This window comes from Drosophila virilis, chromosome X (genome assembly GCF_030788295.1).
Source record: "Drosophila virilis strain 15010-1051.87 chromosome X, Dvir_AGI_RSII-ME, whole genome shotgun sequence".
Taxonomy (NCBI): Eukaryota; Metazoa; Arthropoda; class Insecta; order Diptera; family Drosophilidae; genus Drosophila; species Drosophila virilis.
Genome location: NC_091543.1, coordinates 27875892 through 27892657, shown reverse-complemented (window position 1 = coordinate 27892657; position 16766 = coordinate 27875892). Strand labels below are relative to the sequence as shown.

The 16766-nt window shown below is 45.8% G+C and overlaps 2 protein-coding genes across 3 annotated transcripts; one reads left to right on the top strand and one right to left on the bottom strand.

The window, feature by feature from the left end:
• Nucleotides 1–4717: 4717 nt before the first annotated feature.
• mRpL38 (mitochondrial ribosomal protein L38) lies at nucleotides 4718–6484 on the top strand. Its single transcript, XM_002055003.4, has 5 exons — nucleotides 4718–4933; nucleotides 4992–5147; nucleotides 5212–5569; nucleotides 5634–5932; nucleotides 5995–6484. The coding sequence occupies exons 1-5, from the start codon at nucleotides 4774–4776 to the stop codon at nucleotides 6279–6281; spliced, it is 1260 nt and encodes a 419-aa protein (XP_002055039.2). The 5' UTR covers nucleotides 4718–4773; the 3' UTR covers nucleotides 6282–6484.
• Nucleotides 6313–16640, bottom strand: LOC6631748 (inositol polyphosphate-4-phosphatase type I A). Of its 2 annotated transcripts, none has more exons than XM_002055004.4 (9): nucleotides 16147–16640; nucleotides 15524–15722; nucleotides 15059–15217; nucleotides 14686–14988; nucleotides 13008–13565; nucleotides 12401–12950; nucleotides 8780–10049; nucleotides 7074–7807; nucleotides 6313–6996 (listed from the first exon to the last, which is right to left on the bottom strand). In XM_002055004.4, exons 2-9 carry the CDS (start codon nucleotides 15639–15641, stop codon nucleotides 6864–6866), a joined length of 3825 nt encoding a protein of 1274 aa, XP_002055040.2. In that variant the 5' UTR covers nucleotides 15642–15722; nucleotides 16147–16640; the 3' UTR covers nucleotides 6313–6863. The 2 variants fall into 2 exon arrangements, with proteins under 2 accessions (XP_002055040.2, XP_070067417.1); XM_070211316.1 differs by lacking the exon at nucleotides 16147–16640 and adding an exon at nucleotides 15907–16060.
• Nucleotides 16641–16766: the final 126 nt, after the last annotated feature.

Genomic DNA, 16766 nt, shown 5'->3' with positions numbered 1-16766 from the left:
TATGTGTTTGTGTATCGTTCGGTTTGTTGTTTATGCATTATCATTGTTTATTGACAGTCGTTCATTCATTCAGCGAAATTGTTTTGACTCTGTCATTTAACAACTATTTTGTTATTGTCTACAACTGCGACGGCAACTGCAACTGCAACTGTTATTGTTATTGTTACTGCAACTGAAACTGACTGCAATCGAATTGCACTCATTTCTGATTTTCAGGTTCAAAGAACGATTTGCCAAATGCAACTAGATCACAATTACCATCAGTTCGGCTTATTTAGATACTCTCTTATTAGGCATTTGCCGCTGTTGACAAGAGCAATTATCCTCCGGCTAAATGTAGCTGATAAAAGGCTGCTTGCTATTAAAGTTAAAAAGATAATATGAGAGTCCAAATGTTAAGTATGCAAACAGCTCATTTATCTGTCTCTGAATCGATATTTATCGATCAGATGCGCTTAATCGATATTTATCGATTATAGTTTAAGCATTTTCCGAATCGATACTTATCGTTTTTGGGCATAAATATAAATTAATCATGACCTGCCTTTATTTAAAATATGCTGCCTCTAGCTGTTATTTTCCGCAAGATATGCCGAATCGATATTTATCGATCAGATGCGCTTAATCGATACTTATCGATTATAGTTTAAGCGTGTTCCGATACTTATCGTTTTTGGGCATAAATATAAATTAATCATGACCTGCCTATATTTAAAATGTGCTTCCTCTAGCTGTTATTTTCCGCAAGATCTGCCGAATCGATATTTATCGATTTTGTGGAATTAGTGATAATTTGATCATAGTATAGCATAATCTATATACGACATTTGGTGTCAACAATATCGGCGGGTTTCGAGAATATCATATACGAATTGAAAATGGGCGCATCGTAAAAAAAATATGAATCCGTATTTTGTACAACAACTTTGTTGGGCATGGTTACGTCTCATTGACTATTTGAGAATGCAATAGGAGACGGCAATCGTAAATAAAATACGTCTGAGTGGCAATTTCGCTGTAAAAACTGCGCAATATCTGAGCACAAGTAGGCAAAGTTCATGAACATGACGCGGCCCACAGCTCGAAACTGGCAAACCGATGGCCTCAGACAATGTGAGACGTCACGAGATTTGCCCGTCCAGGGAACTGGTCGCTGTTCAAGCTGATAAGCTCGCATCGTAAGTGAAAACAGCCCGTGCTGGCAATTGGTCAAAAGTCGAGACGATCCCAGTCCGCGTCGTATCGAATGCAGGCCCGTACGTAGGCGAGTTGGCGTCTATATAGAGACCCCCACCTATTCATAATCACATTCACACACCAACACCTAGAAACATGTGTACATACATAAGCACAGATATAAGCATAAACAGCTCGTGGCACAATCTTGTTTATGATTATAAACAATAAACACATTTACAGCTGGGCCATATAGACAATGCGATCAGGGAATGGTATGCGAATTCGCTGAGTGACTGTTTCAAAGAATTCACGAAGAATTCGTTACTGAAATACACTGGGTGATTGCAAATTCTGAAAGATTTACGCGACGAGAAGTTTTCAACGAGTAACGAGTACACGAAAGTGACGAGTGCACGCTAGCTACGACTTTGATGTTATCTAGTTGGGTGAAACTCTGAAAGAATTGCGCGACGAGAAGTTTTCAACGAGTAACGAGTGCACGAAAGTGACGAGTACACGCAAGCTACGACTTTGATGTTATCTAATTGAGTGAAACTCTGAAAGAAACACGCGACGAGAAGTTTTCAACGAGTAACGAGTGCTCAAAAGTGACGAGTACACGCTAGCTACGGATATGATATTATCTAGTAAGGATTCCTAATTTATTAAGAATACAAATATTTTGTTCAATTTGTTGGACATGGCACAGACGACGAAGTAAAGGTTCGAACCGTGAAATGAACGTTGGTCGAAGTTCGAAAGTTGTAATTAACGATCAAAAACGATTTCTTAGAGTAATCTAGTGAAGAGTACACGGTAGTTACTGTTATGCTGTTAAGAAAGGATTGAACTAAGAGTAAAAACAAATATAGAACGAGTGCCCGTTAGTTGGTATACCTAGCGAGCGTCGAATATACTTAGCGAGTGACGAGTAGAAACTAGTTGTTATACATAAAGAGTGACGAGTAGAAGAGCCGAATGAAAGCTAGTTCAGTGTGCAGTTTACCAACATAGTAACGAGTAGGATCTAGTTGGTGGCTTAAGCAAGTGACGACTAGCTCTTCAAAAACTATAACTAGCGAGGATTGTTCGTTCGTTGTTCGCATCCTAACCTGCTCACATAATGCTAGTAGCTAATCTGTGCGCATTCATAACAGATTAGACTATGAGGGGGCAACTGCTAAAAATGTAAATGCATTCGACTCAATTTGATGTAATCGCTGTCAATTACCCAGCGGTGGCTGAAAGTGAAAGTGAAAGTGCAAAAATCGTGCGTTCGTCGGATTGTTATTGTGATAAGGACGGTAGGTTCGGGTAACCTATCGGGGTTCGGGATGATGGCACTGCCTGAACAAATTAATTCATGTTTTCAGTGCGATAATCGCCACTTGAAATAGCGCTCAATGGGGCTGGAATACTATACGAGGTAAAAATAACACTCAGATCCTTATCTGATGCTTCTTCCATATAAATATCAATGTGCATACCTGTGTACACATGCTATGTATATCTAGCGCACTTGACTAGCGCTATAGTACGATCTATGTGTATATGTATGTGGGCTGATTGGGCATAGGTTCAAGTGGCCGGACGTGTGCTTATCAGCTTATCAGCAACTTAATCGACTCTGTGGGGGCGGCAGGTGGGCGAACGGGAAGTGAAAATATGGCGAAACAAAAATGCACATATCTGCCTAGTATACAATATATATGTACATATATCAATTCTGGCGAATTCTTTTTTCGGCAACTCGCATTTGGCGCGGGGCATTGGAAGCCCGAAGTATACCTAAGAGGATGCCCTGCCCAATCAATAGCTACCTGGCCTCATCCGGCTGTCGGATATGAACTTAGCCCAGTTACGACAGCAGCAGCTCGGGTCGCAGGAACGGGCGGACAACTGAAGCTAACCGGCTAGAACTGATTCCGGTTACGGTGCGTGCGCAGTGGAAATTTTTACAAAAACCACACAAATGTTGTGTGTGGGTCGGGATGGGAGGGAGGTGTGAGGGGTTTCGAGAAGCTGCCGACTTAGAGAGAGATAGGAGGAAAGAAAAGCGAATAACAACAAATAACTATGCATAAGCAGCCGCAAGGCAATTGACATTGACTTTGCGTTTTTGCAATGGAAACAAACCGAAATGTTGTAATATTATTAAACCGCCTTGACATAACCTCAAACAGTCATGACGAAGAGAGATAGAGAGCTGCAGAGAGCGATAGAACGGGAGAGCGAGAGCGAGAGCGAGGTTGGGAGCGTGCTTGTGACGCGTGTGTGTGTGGGCGTTTTTGTCGGCGTGGGCAGCTCACAAATGTCAAACTCTCAAAATTAGGTGAAAGGACATTGGATGGCGGCATGACGTATGTGGCAATGCTGCTTGTGTAATCGCATCAATTGTTTGAACCCATCCACCCACATTAACGACCATTGTATTGTTTTTTATTGCATTCCCATAAAGCATGCATATATATTTTAAGAAATTCGCTTTAATTTTACATTCACCTAGAGTGCGGCACTCCTGTCAGACGGGCCTTTGTTCGGCCTGAGCAATGGATTGCCCTTGAGTTTGTCCTTTTCGAGCGCCGACGCGACGACAACGGCCGCTGCGGCGGCGGCGGCAGCGACAGCGACAGCGGCAGCACCAACTGTTATACGGCGCGCATGCAAACTGGTTTGCTGTGCCTGTTTGTGTATAACAACGCCCACTAATATACATATGTATATGTGTATGGAAAACATCGTGGTGTGCGTGTGTGTAGGAGGCTCGTCACCGGCACCCATAAAACAGTGTTGCGCAATTTTTCCCCGTTAGAAGCAGCTATTACGTTACCAGAGTAATCTCTGACTGCAAAAGTATTTATATACAATCGATTAACACAATTTATTTCTGTTTGTCGGTTGACCCATCTATATAATGACACAAATAGCTGTTTAGCTTTTAAAGGCGCCGATTCTTCTTTTCAGATCATGCGATGGGGAAATACAGAACTTAATGAAATTACGCTGATTGAATTACAAATGCACAAAGTTATAGCTTAACCGGAAATGGAGAAAAATACCAATTGGAAATATAATATGGGTACATTCACGGTCACGCACGTTATAGTCGTACGTCAGTAATATAATGTAAACAACAAAGAATGCCCGCTTCATATACATTCATTAGTTGAAAAGGTGAGAGCTGGCGGCGGTGTTGTAATACGATATAACAAAACCAACAGTAATAGCTAACTTGACATAATTTCCATTTTTCGTTCAATTCTATAAACACCTTAAAGTCTGCTAAAATATGTTTTGGTTACGGCTAGAGCTTGGTTATTTAACCCAACTATCTGCAATCTGTATATTTATATTTGCTAGCGATACTTTTTGCTAATATAATGCAGCGATTTCTTGCTTATTGCAATTCAAACAAAATTGAAATTAACGAGCGCCATTGAAGTCCGATAGAGCTGCCAGATCACGCGAAAAAGTACAAATTAAAGCAGAGACTGCTCAACACTGGTTGCGAGCTGCTATCTATTTATCGCCTATCGGCCGCCAACAGCTGAGCAGTTGACGAAAACGCGAGGGGCCGCCTGCTTATAAAACAGCATGTCTTTTTGTAATTTATTAATGAAAACCGGCGTAAATGGCGGCTTGTGCGGCACACAGACCACAGCGCTGCTGCTACTCAATCTGAGCACGCGACAGGGGCACACGCTGCGTGGCAAGCCGCCCGGTGTGGCACGAACGCTCGAGCAACGGCTGCGAGGTAAGTGCAATTGATGTAACCACAGCGCCCAACTGCTAACTGACTATTGGGTCAACAGATGAAAACGTTAGCGATCCGGAAGTCGTGGCGCGCGTCAACATTGGATTTCCGCAGCTGAAGCCATCGCGATCGGCACAGTTAAAGACGCGTCTGGAGCATCTAAAGGCACAGCGTGCCAGCAAGGAGCTGGAGCAGCTGGCGCGCAGCAATAAATGTATGTAGCCTTGTATTTGCTTGACCCATCTCTAATATGCCGGCCGACTTTGTTGCGTTTACAGTGCTGATCGATTTGGACAAGGTGCAGGAGACCTACGTGCAGACCACGGGCCAGCATGATCTGCGCCTACTGGCCGATCACTATGGCATCTTCGAGCATCTGTTTGGCAGCGCCTACTTTGTGCCGCGCGTGCCGCTGAGCATACGCTATGAGCTGAATGCCGACACCTTTAGTCCCGTGTACAATGGCAATGTGCTTAAGCCCGCCGAGGTGGCCAAAGCGCCTTTGGTCATCTTCGACGGAAAGCTGGATCCGATAACGTCCAAATCGGCGCAGGGTGACAGCTACTGGACACTGCTGGCCACAAATCCCGATGCACACTACACCAATCCTGGAGCCGAGTGCCTGCACTGGTTTATGTACGTTTCCAAAAGCGCAGCTTTTCTTGTTGCTCAGTCTATAATATGCACATGTTTATAATAGCGCCAACATACCAAATGGCAAGGTCGGCGAGGGCGAGATTCTGGCCGACTATCTGCCGCCCTTTCCGCCCAGGGGCGTGGGCTATCAGCGCATGGTGTTTGTGCTGTACAAGCAGCAATCCCGCCTAGATTTCAGCGCACACAAACTGGCTGCCACGGACTACAACAATCTGGAGAAGCGCACCTTTAGCACACTTGACTTTTATCGCCAGCACCAGGATGAGCTGACACCGGCGGGACTGGCCTTCTATCAGACCAACTGGGACGAATCCCTCACACAGTTCTATCACAATGTTTTGCGTAAGTTGGGCAGGCATTGCCAATTGCTTTGGATTTGAGCACCTATGTGGTGTCTTTTGCAGAACTTAAGGAACCGGTGTACGAGTACGACTACCCGAAGCCATATCTAGCAGATCAGAAATTCTTTCCGCTCAGGCAGCCATTCAATCTGTACATGGACAAGCATCGTGATAGCAAGCAGTTAAACAAGGAGTACCTACAGCGCAAGCTGTCCCAAACGCATCCGTTCGAGGGACCAGAGCAGCCGCTGCGCTTCCCCAATGCCCATCCCATACGCGATGTGCCGTCCTGGCTAAAAACGGAGATACGCAAACGGCGACTGGGCACCGGACGCGTTCAGGATTACTAAGCCCAACCAAGTCCATCAAATGCACAGTGAATTATTTTGTTGTGTTTTATTTTATTTTGATTAACAAGTTCATTTCTTTTGCTGGAAGTACACGGAATTGAATCAATGAAGTACACGTTGCGCTGCCACAAGTAACATGCCGAGTGAAGCGTGTTTATAAATTACATAATAGTTTAAATAAATACGTACATAAATAGAGGAAAGCTAAACCTATATATATATATATATATATAAGTATGTATGTATATATATTCTCTATGGAATTGTTTAATGCGTTTAACAAACGCCTCGCTCGAAGGCGAAGACTCTTCCTTCTACTCGTATTTCCCGCGCTCTCCCTCTCTCTCTCTCTCTCTCTCTCTCTCTCTCTCTCTCTCTCTCTCTCTAATTTAATTAGTTTGTTAGTTTTGTTTTTTTGCTTGCATTTTGCAAGAGTTGATTAACTTGTTTGTTTGATTTTTTGGCACAGTTTATATATATATTTATATATATATATATGTCATAAATGTTTCTCATAAGTACTCGGGGTCACCTGCTTTGACTTAGCCTAAAAACAATTTGCAACCGGAAACTCTTTGGGGCCTAGGTCTGGGCTTTGCCATAGGCGCCCACAGGTGGCCTATACATGGCCGGCAGCATAATCACCTGAGGCAGATTGAAGGCATACTTGTGCTTGCCAATATTCTTGTAGACATTATCCATGCGTGTGCCCTCGCTGAAAGACGAAATACGATTAGTTAAGAAAAATGCTGTACGGGATCAGTTCGATTCGATTTGGATAGCGTATACAACCTGCGCATGGTGCTCAGTGCGAAGGGCACATGTTTAGCAGGCAGCTGGAATTCACGCACCAGGACACGGCATTGCTCCAGGGTGACGGCCATGCCGGTGCGATCCTTGGCGCTTTTGCAGGAGGTAAAGCGCAGTCCGCCCATCAGACGACAGGCATCCTCGGCCAAATGCAGTATCTTTACGTTTTTGGACACGTTGGCGCGCAGCTGTTGCTCCATATAGCCGAGCACCGATTGCAGCGACTCCCATTCCGATGAGCTGGCATCCGCTGCGCCCGTCGCATTCAGCCCCAGCTTGCGGTAGCGACTGAAGTACTGGCTCAGCCGCACATAATTGTCCAGATTGGAGCGATGCTGTTCGCGCGTCTGGCCCAGGGTCGCCTTCTCATTGATGCCAATGTTGAAGAAGACGGGCGTGATTTTAAAGCTAATTGTTGTGGTGGGCAGCACGTGCTCCGGCACCGGCAGCAGCACCGCCAGTGCCTGGCGCGAGCCCGTTATGCGCGGCATGGGCGTCAACTCGCCCTGCGCCGCCGCCACCAGCGTAAAGCTAACCGCCGACAAATCCTCAATGGCTACGCACATGTCGCTCCACATATCCGTCTCAGAGCCGTACAGCGATAGCAGACCCTCAAAGTACGCCAGCGGGCCGAGTTCGCGCAGCAGCGACAAATAGGCGCTATCCAGCTCTCTGCCCCACAGCCGGAGCATCAGGGCGCAGACCAAAGCCGTCAACTGTGCGGGATTAAATACTATTATTAAAGTTTTTATCAGAAAAGTATATATAATATTGGATCAGTTCGAAATCGATAAATATTGCCATTTATCGTTGGTCGATAACCAATTCGTATTCGAATTGGAATTCTGTCCAAAAGCAAGTGTCAACAAGTAAGAGGTTCTAGTCAGGAGCTACCGACTAGCGGATACCCTGAACCCTCTTCTTCCAACATCATATGCAATACCAAAATTGCCCAAAAAACAGGATATCGATATCGATTTTTTTCGATTGCTTCGAAACGGAGTAAGTTATCGATTATCGGAAACAAACTCAATCTGCGCAGGCACTAGGAGCACCTACACCTAAAATTTAAAGTCTATAGCTTTTATATGTTCTGAGATCCTTGCATGTATGTATGAACACATACGGACGGACGGACGAATATATATATTTTTGATCAGTATCAACAGCCGACTCGACATAGCCATGCCCGTCTGTCTGTCTGTTTCTATGCGAACTGGCATCTCAGTTCTCTAAAGCTATCGTCATGAAACTTTGCAGAAGTGTCTCTTGCTGCCGCACGGCTGGATCGGACCACTATATAGAAACGATCGGTCGAAAATTAGGTTCTTGTATGGAAAACTTTTTCGTTGTTCAAGATATCTTGACCAAACTCGGCATTTACTTATTTTACTATGCTTTGCATATATAAGCGCAATCCTATCAAAATCGGACCACTATATAACAAAGCTGATATAGGAACGATCGGTCGAAATTGATCAAGAAATCTTAACCATACTCGCATTAACTTTTTATCCCTGTACTGTTTAGATATGGACTATGAGCATTATGAGAAGGTAACATAACCCTTGTCTCTCGTTTTGCTTAACATTTGTACTTCGAGTCGCTTGCTACAAGGCACACAAAGTACAATCTCGAAATAAGACTTGATGATGTTTGTAGCCTTATCTATTGGCATGAACTCTTACCGCCTGCGAGAAGCATACGTCCCGTCGGTACATGATGCTCGCCTGGACGCGATTGCAGCGCACATCCTGCTGCAAACGCTGCACGGAATGCATGAGCCGGGCCGTTTTCAGCAGACGATCCATGGCATGGCGTAGCTTGCGCATGCTGGGACGCAGCTCACCCACCCAATCGGTGGTCAGCGAGAGATCCAGGCCGTCGGTGAATTTGTTGCCCTTCTTGGGTGCCGGTGCCGGTGCCGGCGCGGTGGCAAGTGCAGGTGCCAGATCGAGTTTCAGCTGCTGCGACGGCGCAGCCGTGGGCGCGGCTATTACGTCGGGCGCCTGTTGGGGCGCCACCGTGAAGCCCTCGCGCTTTAGCGGCACCTTGGGATGCCGCAACCGTATGGCAGGACTGTCGCAACGGCCACAAAAGAACTTCAGCTTGCTGACCAGACACATGACGCTCGCCTCTATATTTAACTGGGTTAGATCAAGCGGCTCCGGCTCCTCGGTGGGCCGATAATAGTTCGCCGACGGCGAGGAGCTCATCAGCTTGGTGTCCAGAAAGCCAGCCGGCGGCTGTGTTGCCTGCGCCCGCTCATCCAGATCGATTAGCTGCAGAGGCGGCAGCTCTGTCGCCGACTCTGTGGGCACGCCCTGCCAGCTGGGTGGCAGCGATTGATATGTGGCCTCGGCCTGCAGCTCACTGCATTGTGGTGTGTCCTGGGACGGCACGGCCTGGTGCTGCTCGAGGCTGCGCAGATGCGCATTATAGCACTTGACCACATGCTGCAGCGTGTCAATGGCATTGATGTCCAGCGAGCTGGAGGGCGACGAGTTGCTCGGATGCCAGCTGTTGGAGCGCATCAGCGGCAGGCCACGTGGCCACAGATCCGGTGGCGCCACCACGGGCGTAGCGAAATCCTCCAGTTCCGGTGATTTTAGCTCTAGTGCACTCAGCTGTTGGGTGATCTTGCGGAACGGCGACATGGGCTCCATGAGCACATTGTCCGGCTCCTCGATAATGCGATGACGCTCAAGGAAGGTCACCGCCTCCTCCACAATGCTCGGCTCCCAGATGCTGAGCAGCGTTCGTGTCTTGCCCACCATCTCGTTGCACAGCGGCATCATGTCCCGGGCACTGCGCCGGCTCGCCAGCTGCAGCAGCTGGGACATCAGCTCGACAATCTCCTTGCGCAGCTGCTTTGTGGCCTGGACAGCATCGTTGGCTGCCTGCACTTTGCACGCGTTGCTCTGCTCCAGCTTCCATGATTTGCTCTCCTGCAGCAGCCTGTCACAAGGAAAAAAGAGAACACGAAATGTTAGAAGGATTTTCGTTTAACGAATTTCAGCCAATTTCCTATCGATTCACAAGTTCAAGATCCAAAATAGAGACTTTTTTTTTTCAAAGAAGTTTTCACACATTTTCCACCCTTATGGGTGAAATACCATATTCTGAATCCCTGTCTTAGCTCCGACTATAATTTCGAATCTTTTAAGATAGAGGTCCTTTTACAGTCTGGCAGAGCTTCAGTTTTCGACACATTTTTGGTCCGTAAATAAGGTTTCGTTTTTAAAAAGTGTCTTTTTCACACATTTTCCGCACTCATCGGTGAAATAATTTGATTTTTTAATGTCCGTCTTTCTGTTTGCATATCTTTTCTCTCTCTCTCTCTCTCCCTATCTCTCTCATTATAGCTCTATTTGCCTCTCTGTTCATTTCAATGCATAACCCATTAAAAATGGGTATAAGGGCATATTGTATTTGTGCAAAATCCAAATGTATGTAACAGGCAGAAGTACGCATCTCCGACCCCATAAAGTATATATATATTTTCGATCAGCATCAATAGCCGAGTCGATCTAGCCATGTCCGTCTGTCCGTCCGTCCGTATGTATGTACGCACGGATCTCAGAGCATATAAGAGCTATAGACTTGAAATTTTAGATGTAGGTGCTCCTAGTTCCTGCGCACAATATCTCGGGTAATCAGTTCTAACGATTGGCATCAAAAAAAGGAAATCCAAAAAATCCTCTATTTTGAAAAACAAACGTGATGATGTGGAAGGTCATATCTCCGCGCGGAGTTCTGTCGTTTTGGATATTATGTCGTTTTGGAACGTCATATCTCCGCGCGGAGCTATTACCCGAGATATTATGTCGTTTTGGAACGTCATATCTCCCCGCGGATCTATTTCCCGAGATATTATGTCATTCTGGAACGTCATATCTCCCCGCGGAGCTATTTCCCGAGATATTATGTCGTTTTGGAACGTCATATCTGCCGCGGATCTATTTCCCGAGATATTATGTCGTTTTGGAACGTCATATCTCCGCGCTATTTCCCGAGATATTATGTCGTTTTGGAACGTCATATCTCCCGCGGATCTATTTCCCGAGATATTATGTCATTCTGGAACGTCATATCTCCCGCGGATCTATTTCCCGAGATATTATGTCATTCTGGAACGTCATATCTCCCCGCGGAGCTATTTCCCGAGATATTATGTCGTTCTGGAACGTCATATCTCCCGCGGATCTATTTCCCGAGATATTATGTCGTTTTGGAACGTCATATCTCCCGCGGATCTATTTCCCGAGATATTATGTCATTCTGGAACGTCATATCTCCCCGCGGAGCTATTTCCCGAGATATTATGTCGTTCTGGAACGTCAAAATCTCCCGCGGATCTATTACCCGAGATATTATGTCGTTTTGGAACATTATATCTCCGCGCTATTTCCCGAGATATTATGTCGTTTTGGAACGTCATATCTCCGCGCTATTTCCCGAGATATTATGTCGTTTTGGAACGTCATATCTCCCTCTTTCTCACCGACCTCGATTTTGAAAAAAAAACATGATGTGACCCCTTGCCATTTTGTCGATTTGGGTCAAAATTTTGAATTAAGCACTTATGATAAAAAAGGAACTTAAATAGCATTACAGACAAAAGTCGCAATAACCATGCTGTTAAGATGCGAAGCAGACGCGCATGAATGGGTGTTTGTACTTGTATAGAGAAATTCTTAAAGATGCTGCTCTCTTCAATTGCGCAGTTGCATATAACTTTGGTTTTTTTTAACCGATCTTTATGAAATTTTCTACAGTATATCTAATTGTATCATAGAATATTTGTGTGTACTGAAAAAGACAATTGCATTTAAATTTTTGCTTAAGTTGGTTGGCAATAAAAGTTTGGTTATTAACTTGATTTATAGCTCTGGGGTGTTAGGTAGGACACTAGGAGCATCTACATCTAAAATTTCAAGTCTATAGCTCTTATATGTTCTGAGATCCTTGCGTTCATACATACGGACGGACGGACAGACAGACGGACGGACAAACAGACGGACATGGCTAGATCGACTCGTCTATTGATGCTGATCAAGAATATATATACTTTATGGGATCGGAGATGCGTACTTCTGGCTGTTACATACATTTGGATTTTGCCCAAATACAATATGCCCTTATACCCATTTTTAATGGGTTCAGGGTATAAAAAGTTGGAAAAATTGCAAGCCAATGCTTAAAACAGAACCTGGGTTGTTCAGGGTGTAGAACCAGTTGTACGAACTGTCATGCGAACCAACTAATTGGGGAATTCTGGCAAATGGTAAGCGCAAGCGGGTACTCACTTGATGAGCCCGCCGCACTTGCGACCCTTGGCATCGTGGCGCGTAAAGGCGCCGACGGTGACAATGTCGAGGACGCCGCGGCGCTGCAGTGCATCATTTTGGGCCCACATGCGCTGAACGTGCAGATTGACGGGCAGAAACTCGAGGGCCTCGTCCGTTTTGGCCGCGGAGCGTTTGTAGTGAACGCCGTCGCGCATCAATTGCTGAATGTTCTGCTTGGCCTGCGAGTAGTCCTTGAGCAGGCGCAGATGTTCCTCGAGCAGATTCATTTGACGCCAGCGCCACTCGCCGCTCAGCTCGCCCATGCCGGAGATCTCCTGCAGCAGCTCCTTCTCGCGCTGTATCCAAATGGAGAGCAGCTGCTGCGGCACTGCGCAGCACAGACGCGACTCCAGCAACGTCTCCAGCACACTGATGTCCGCGCCCAGCGACGAGTGCAGACGATACGAGTGCTGGCAGGGATTGACACAAACGCGCCCCACTCCGCACTGCTGGGGCACAAACAGGCGCACGCCCAGCTTCGGTGGCAGCGACTGAGTGCGACGATGTCCTAAGGCAGAGCAAAACTTGTGAAATCATCTGTCGGATCCATTAAATACTAACTCACCCTTTTGCCGCGAGCTTTTGCTGTTGCTGTTGCTGCTGCTGTTATCCGTGGCCTGCTGAAAGAACTGTGTGCTGGAGCGTGGCGGCGTTGGCTGCGTCAGCCCATTCGTTGTCCTTTCCGGGCCGCTGGCCGGGTTCAATTCGTTGGCAGCCTCCGGCGCCCAGGAGGCAAGCGTAATGAAGCCGCATTCACCGCGCGGCGAGCTCAACGGCAAGCGCAGCCGTGTCGCATCCTGTATAACGCCCAGCGCCACCTCGGCATGGCCCAGGGGCAACGAGGTCAGCGAGACCCGCTCCCGCACATCGTGCACGCTGAACCGCAGGCGTGTGGATGCCCTGAAGCCGGCGCTGCGCAGGAAGCGCATGGTGCACAGAAAATGTGGTGCACGTTCCCGCTCCAGCAGCTCGGTGCGCGCGTGCTGCCGCCAGAGGCAATCCTCGCCAGGCTGCAGCACCGAGCAGATGACACGCGGATTGGGCGGTCGTCCAAAGCTGTCCAATGGCAGATTATCACAGGAGATTGCCGTCTCGCAGATGGGCAGCTCCGAGAGCTCCAGATCTGCAACACGAACAGTAACAGAATGGTATGTGTGGAAATTAAAGCGATTTAGTTGTGGCATCTATTACAAATGCAAATTCTATGCTCTACGTTAAATAAGAACAACAACAATCAATTGATTACATTTTTATAAACAAAATAAAGTTTATTCTTCGAATAAAATTCATTTCTCTCTCTCTCTCTCTCTCTATATATATATATATATATATATATATATATTGCTTGCAAATTTGTAATTTTTCAAATGATAAAAGGAAGAAATTAGCTCAATCTTGCTTACAATCTATAAATTCATAATAGAGCCCAACCAAATATGCTCCAATGACACTTGCCTCAAATAGCTCAACAATTAATCAAGCTTTAAGCTTAAAGCTCACCAATCTACCGCCCCGCTTCACTGTTGCTAAGCTCATTTCTACATTTGTTTTGTATTTCAATAATTTATAATTTAAGTTCTCTCTCACTTTCAGCTCTTTAAACAATACACATAGTAAACAAAAATGATTGGGTTTCTATTGAGATCTCATTTGAATTCGTTTCACTTAAATTCGCAACAGCTAAGTTAGGAATAAGCTTTAAGCTTTAAGCTTTAGACTTGTACACTATTTTCCTTTAACTTTAATCCGTTTATCTAATTCAACTAAACAATTGCAACTGATTTTTTAGCTGAAACTAATATTTAAGCTTAAAGTCTGGCTGGTTGACTTTCAGCAAGTGTCATTATAGCATATTTTCTGCAATCTTTGGTTTCGTTTGATTGTGATTACATAACAGCCTGCTAGGAACTAAATATATATGTATAAGTATTGATGCAATTGTGGGATAGATGGGGAATAGTGTTGGTTAACTACACAACAAGTTTTAGATTTTTGTGTGTGTGTGTGTGTGTGTGTGTGTTGATTAACGCGTGTGCAACTGTGCATAGAGTATTGAAAATGAGGTATAAAAATTGAAGAAATTTGATTACAAACTAAATAATTGAAACTTTGACCATGGCTAATTTCTTTGGATTATTCGTGGTTAGTTGACGGGCAGCCAAAAAGGAAACAAAAAAGTAATTCAAAGAAACAAACAAACAATTTCCAACATTGGAGTCCAGCTTAGAACTGTATTAGATCACCTTCAAAGGGCGCCTCTACCGTTGCGCTTGATGCCGACGCCGGCCAGGAGTCGGGAAACATGCTAGCTGGCAACGGCAGACCCTGATCAATGCGATTGCCCATGACTATGCCAGTGCCGGTGCCGATGCCGATGACGGCGGCTGCCGTCCGCTTGGCCGCTGTGGCCGCCGCAATCTGTTCCTCCAGCTGTTTGATTTGCAAGTCGATCTGTTGATTAGAGCACGCCTCGATGCTGCGCACCCAGTCAAGACGATCCGCTGCACTGTGCGTGACGATCCGTTGCGAGGGGCTGTCCTTAAAGTCTATAATACAAATATTGTCTCGTGATTAGTTGGACAACTTATGGTGCGTCTGCTGTATGCTGGTGCTTACCTAAATCGAACACGTAGCCCTCCAGCTCGGGCTGCTCATGGTGTATGCGTGGGCGACAGTCCTGCAGCACCAGTACGCCAGCGACCGAGGATTTTGGATTCTTGTCCTTCAGATAGAACAGCAAATTCCCGCGCAGCTTGCACCAGCATTCCAGTTTAACTGTATTTGGAGGCGCAGGAGCGCAAGAGACAAATGGCAAAAGTGCATAAGCAAAAAGGTGATGGTGGAGGTGGCGGTGAGTGGGGTGAAGAGCGTGGAATAGCGACTGATCTATGGTGGGAAGTACCAGTGTGTATGTGGGTGTGCGTGAGTGTGTGTGTGTGTGTGTGTGTGGGTGATAAGCATAAAACAAAAGTAATAAATGGACAAGGAACCCGCAAGTGTAGCCAAAAATAAACATGTGGTATATGCGTGTGTGTGTGTGTGTGTGTGGGTAATTGTGGATCAAGACGCGCTTGCACTCACCATCGGTGCGCCAGAAAATGCCCTCCTGGCGCTCAGTTATAATCAGCAGACCCTCCTTGTCGAATCTGGTTGATGAATTGGTCGCCAAGCTAGCCAGCTCCGATCTATTAAAGCGCATGCTTAATGCCTAACTGGAAGCGATGCGTTCACAATGGGCAACTGGCGACGTTGTTAATTCTGGGCTTGTGTGCGGCGACAGCTGTTGGCAATTGTAATTGAGAAATTATGCGTTTGTTTATATCAAATAGCGGCTATTTAACGTATTTAATGGCAATAAGTGTTTATGTTCTCTGGAAAAACTCAAGGCTGACAGCGCAACACACACTTCGCACACGCACACGCACACGCACACACAATTTGATTTAATTATAAAAATGGCTTGCCTCAAGCCGTATCCAAATGCGGGCATCTAATGGGCGGAGCGGGCACACCTTATAATAACTGTTGTTGCACGTTTAATAATTCAATAAATAAGCTGCGAAAACGGCTAAGACGAAAACGTTGAAGAAGAAAGGAAGGGCCAGGGCCAGGGTGACGGCGAGGGCGAGGGCAAGGGCGCGGACGCGGGCATTGCATGTACTGGCAGGTGCCGCACGTTTATGTTATATGGAAGATGTACATACCTTCTCTTCACTTGGCAGCTTTGCTTCTCTGTCTCGCTCTCGCTCTCTCTCTCTCTCTCTCTCTCTCTGTCTAGCACACACACTCAAAGTAGCACAGCTGACGTTGACAACAGCATCCCTGGCTAAGCGGCGCTTCTGGACCAGCACAAAATTGCGTATACTTAGCACGTTGACCTGAACTTGGACAGCAGCCGTTTACAACAACAACTTTTGGCAATTGCACTGTTTTTGTTGACTGCACAGCTGGCGACGCTTCGATAGCGTTATCAACTGGCGTATGCATTGACAGCCGCACTCCTGTTATCGTTTTCCTGTCGTAATTGTTTTCGTTTTGAATTTGTACAATATATTCACATAATTGCTTTGAAGTATTGAAAATTTACAATTTTTGGTTTGGCATTCTTAAATCTTGTATTGATTGTTCTTTGAATTTATTCTGTGCATTGAATAAATTCAATGTTGATGTTAACACTCCTGTTAAGCCACTGTTATGGCCAGATGTTTGCTGACAGGGCTGGCGATTCCAACAATTTTTTTTTTAGTTCACGATTAAATAGCTCGATAGCAAAATTGTCACAGTTTCTCGTATTAAAATTGTGTGAAATGCATTGCTAATTATC

What these genes read in the sequence shown, in the direction of transcription:
- LOC6631748 (XM_002055004.4), bottom strand. Translation starts at nt 15,641, where the DNA reads ATGCGCTTTAATAGATCGGAGCTGGCTAGCTTGGCGACCAATTCATCA. An exon ending in CATTTTCTGGCGCACCGATG is followed by an intron (nt 15,218 to 15,523) that starts GTGAGTGCAAGC and finishes CTCCAAATACAG; the next exon opens with TTAAACTGGAATGCTGGTGC. An exon ending in GGTAGAGGCGCCCTTTGAAG is followed by an intron (nt 13,566 to 14,685) that starts GTGATCTAATAC and finishes TTCGTGTTGCAG; the next exon opens with ATCTGGAGCTCTCGGAGCTG.
- mRpL38 (XM_002055003.4), top strand. Translation starts at nt 4,774, where the DNA reads ATGTCTTTTTGTAATTTATTAATGAAAACCGGCGTAAATGGCGGCTTG. An exon ending in GCTCGAGCAACGGCTGCGAG is followed by an intron (nt 4,934 to 4,991) that starts GTAAGTGCAATT and finishes TTGGGTCAACAG; the next exon opens with ATGAAAACGTTAGCGATCCG. An exon ending in GAGTGCCTGCACTGGTTTAT is followed by an intron (nt 5,570 to 5,633) that starts GTACGTTTCCAA and finishes TGTTTATAATAG; the next exon opens with CGCCAACATACCAAATGGCA.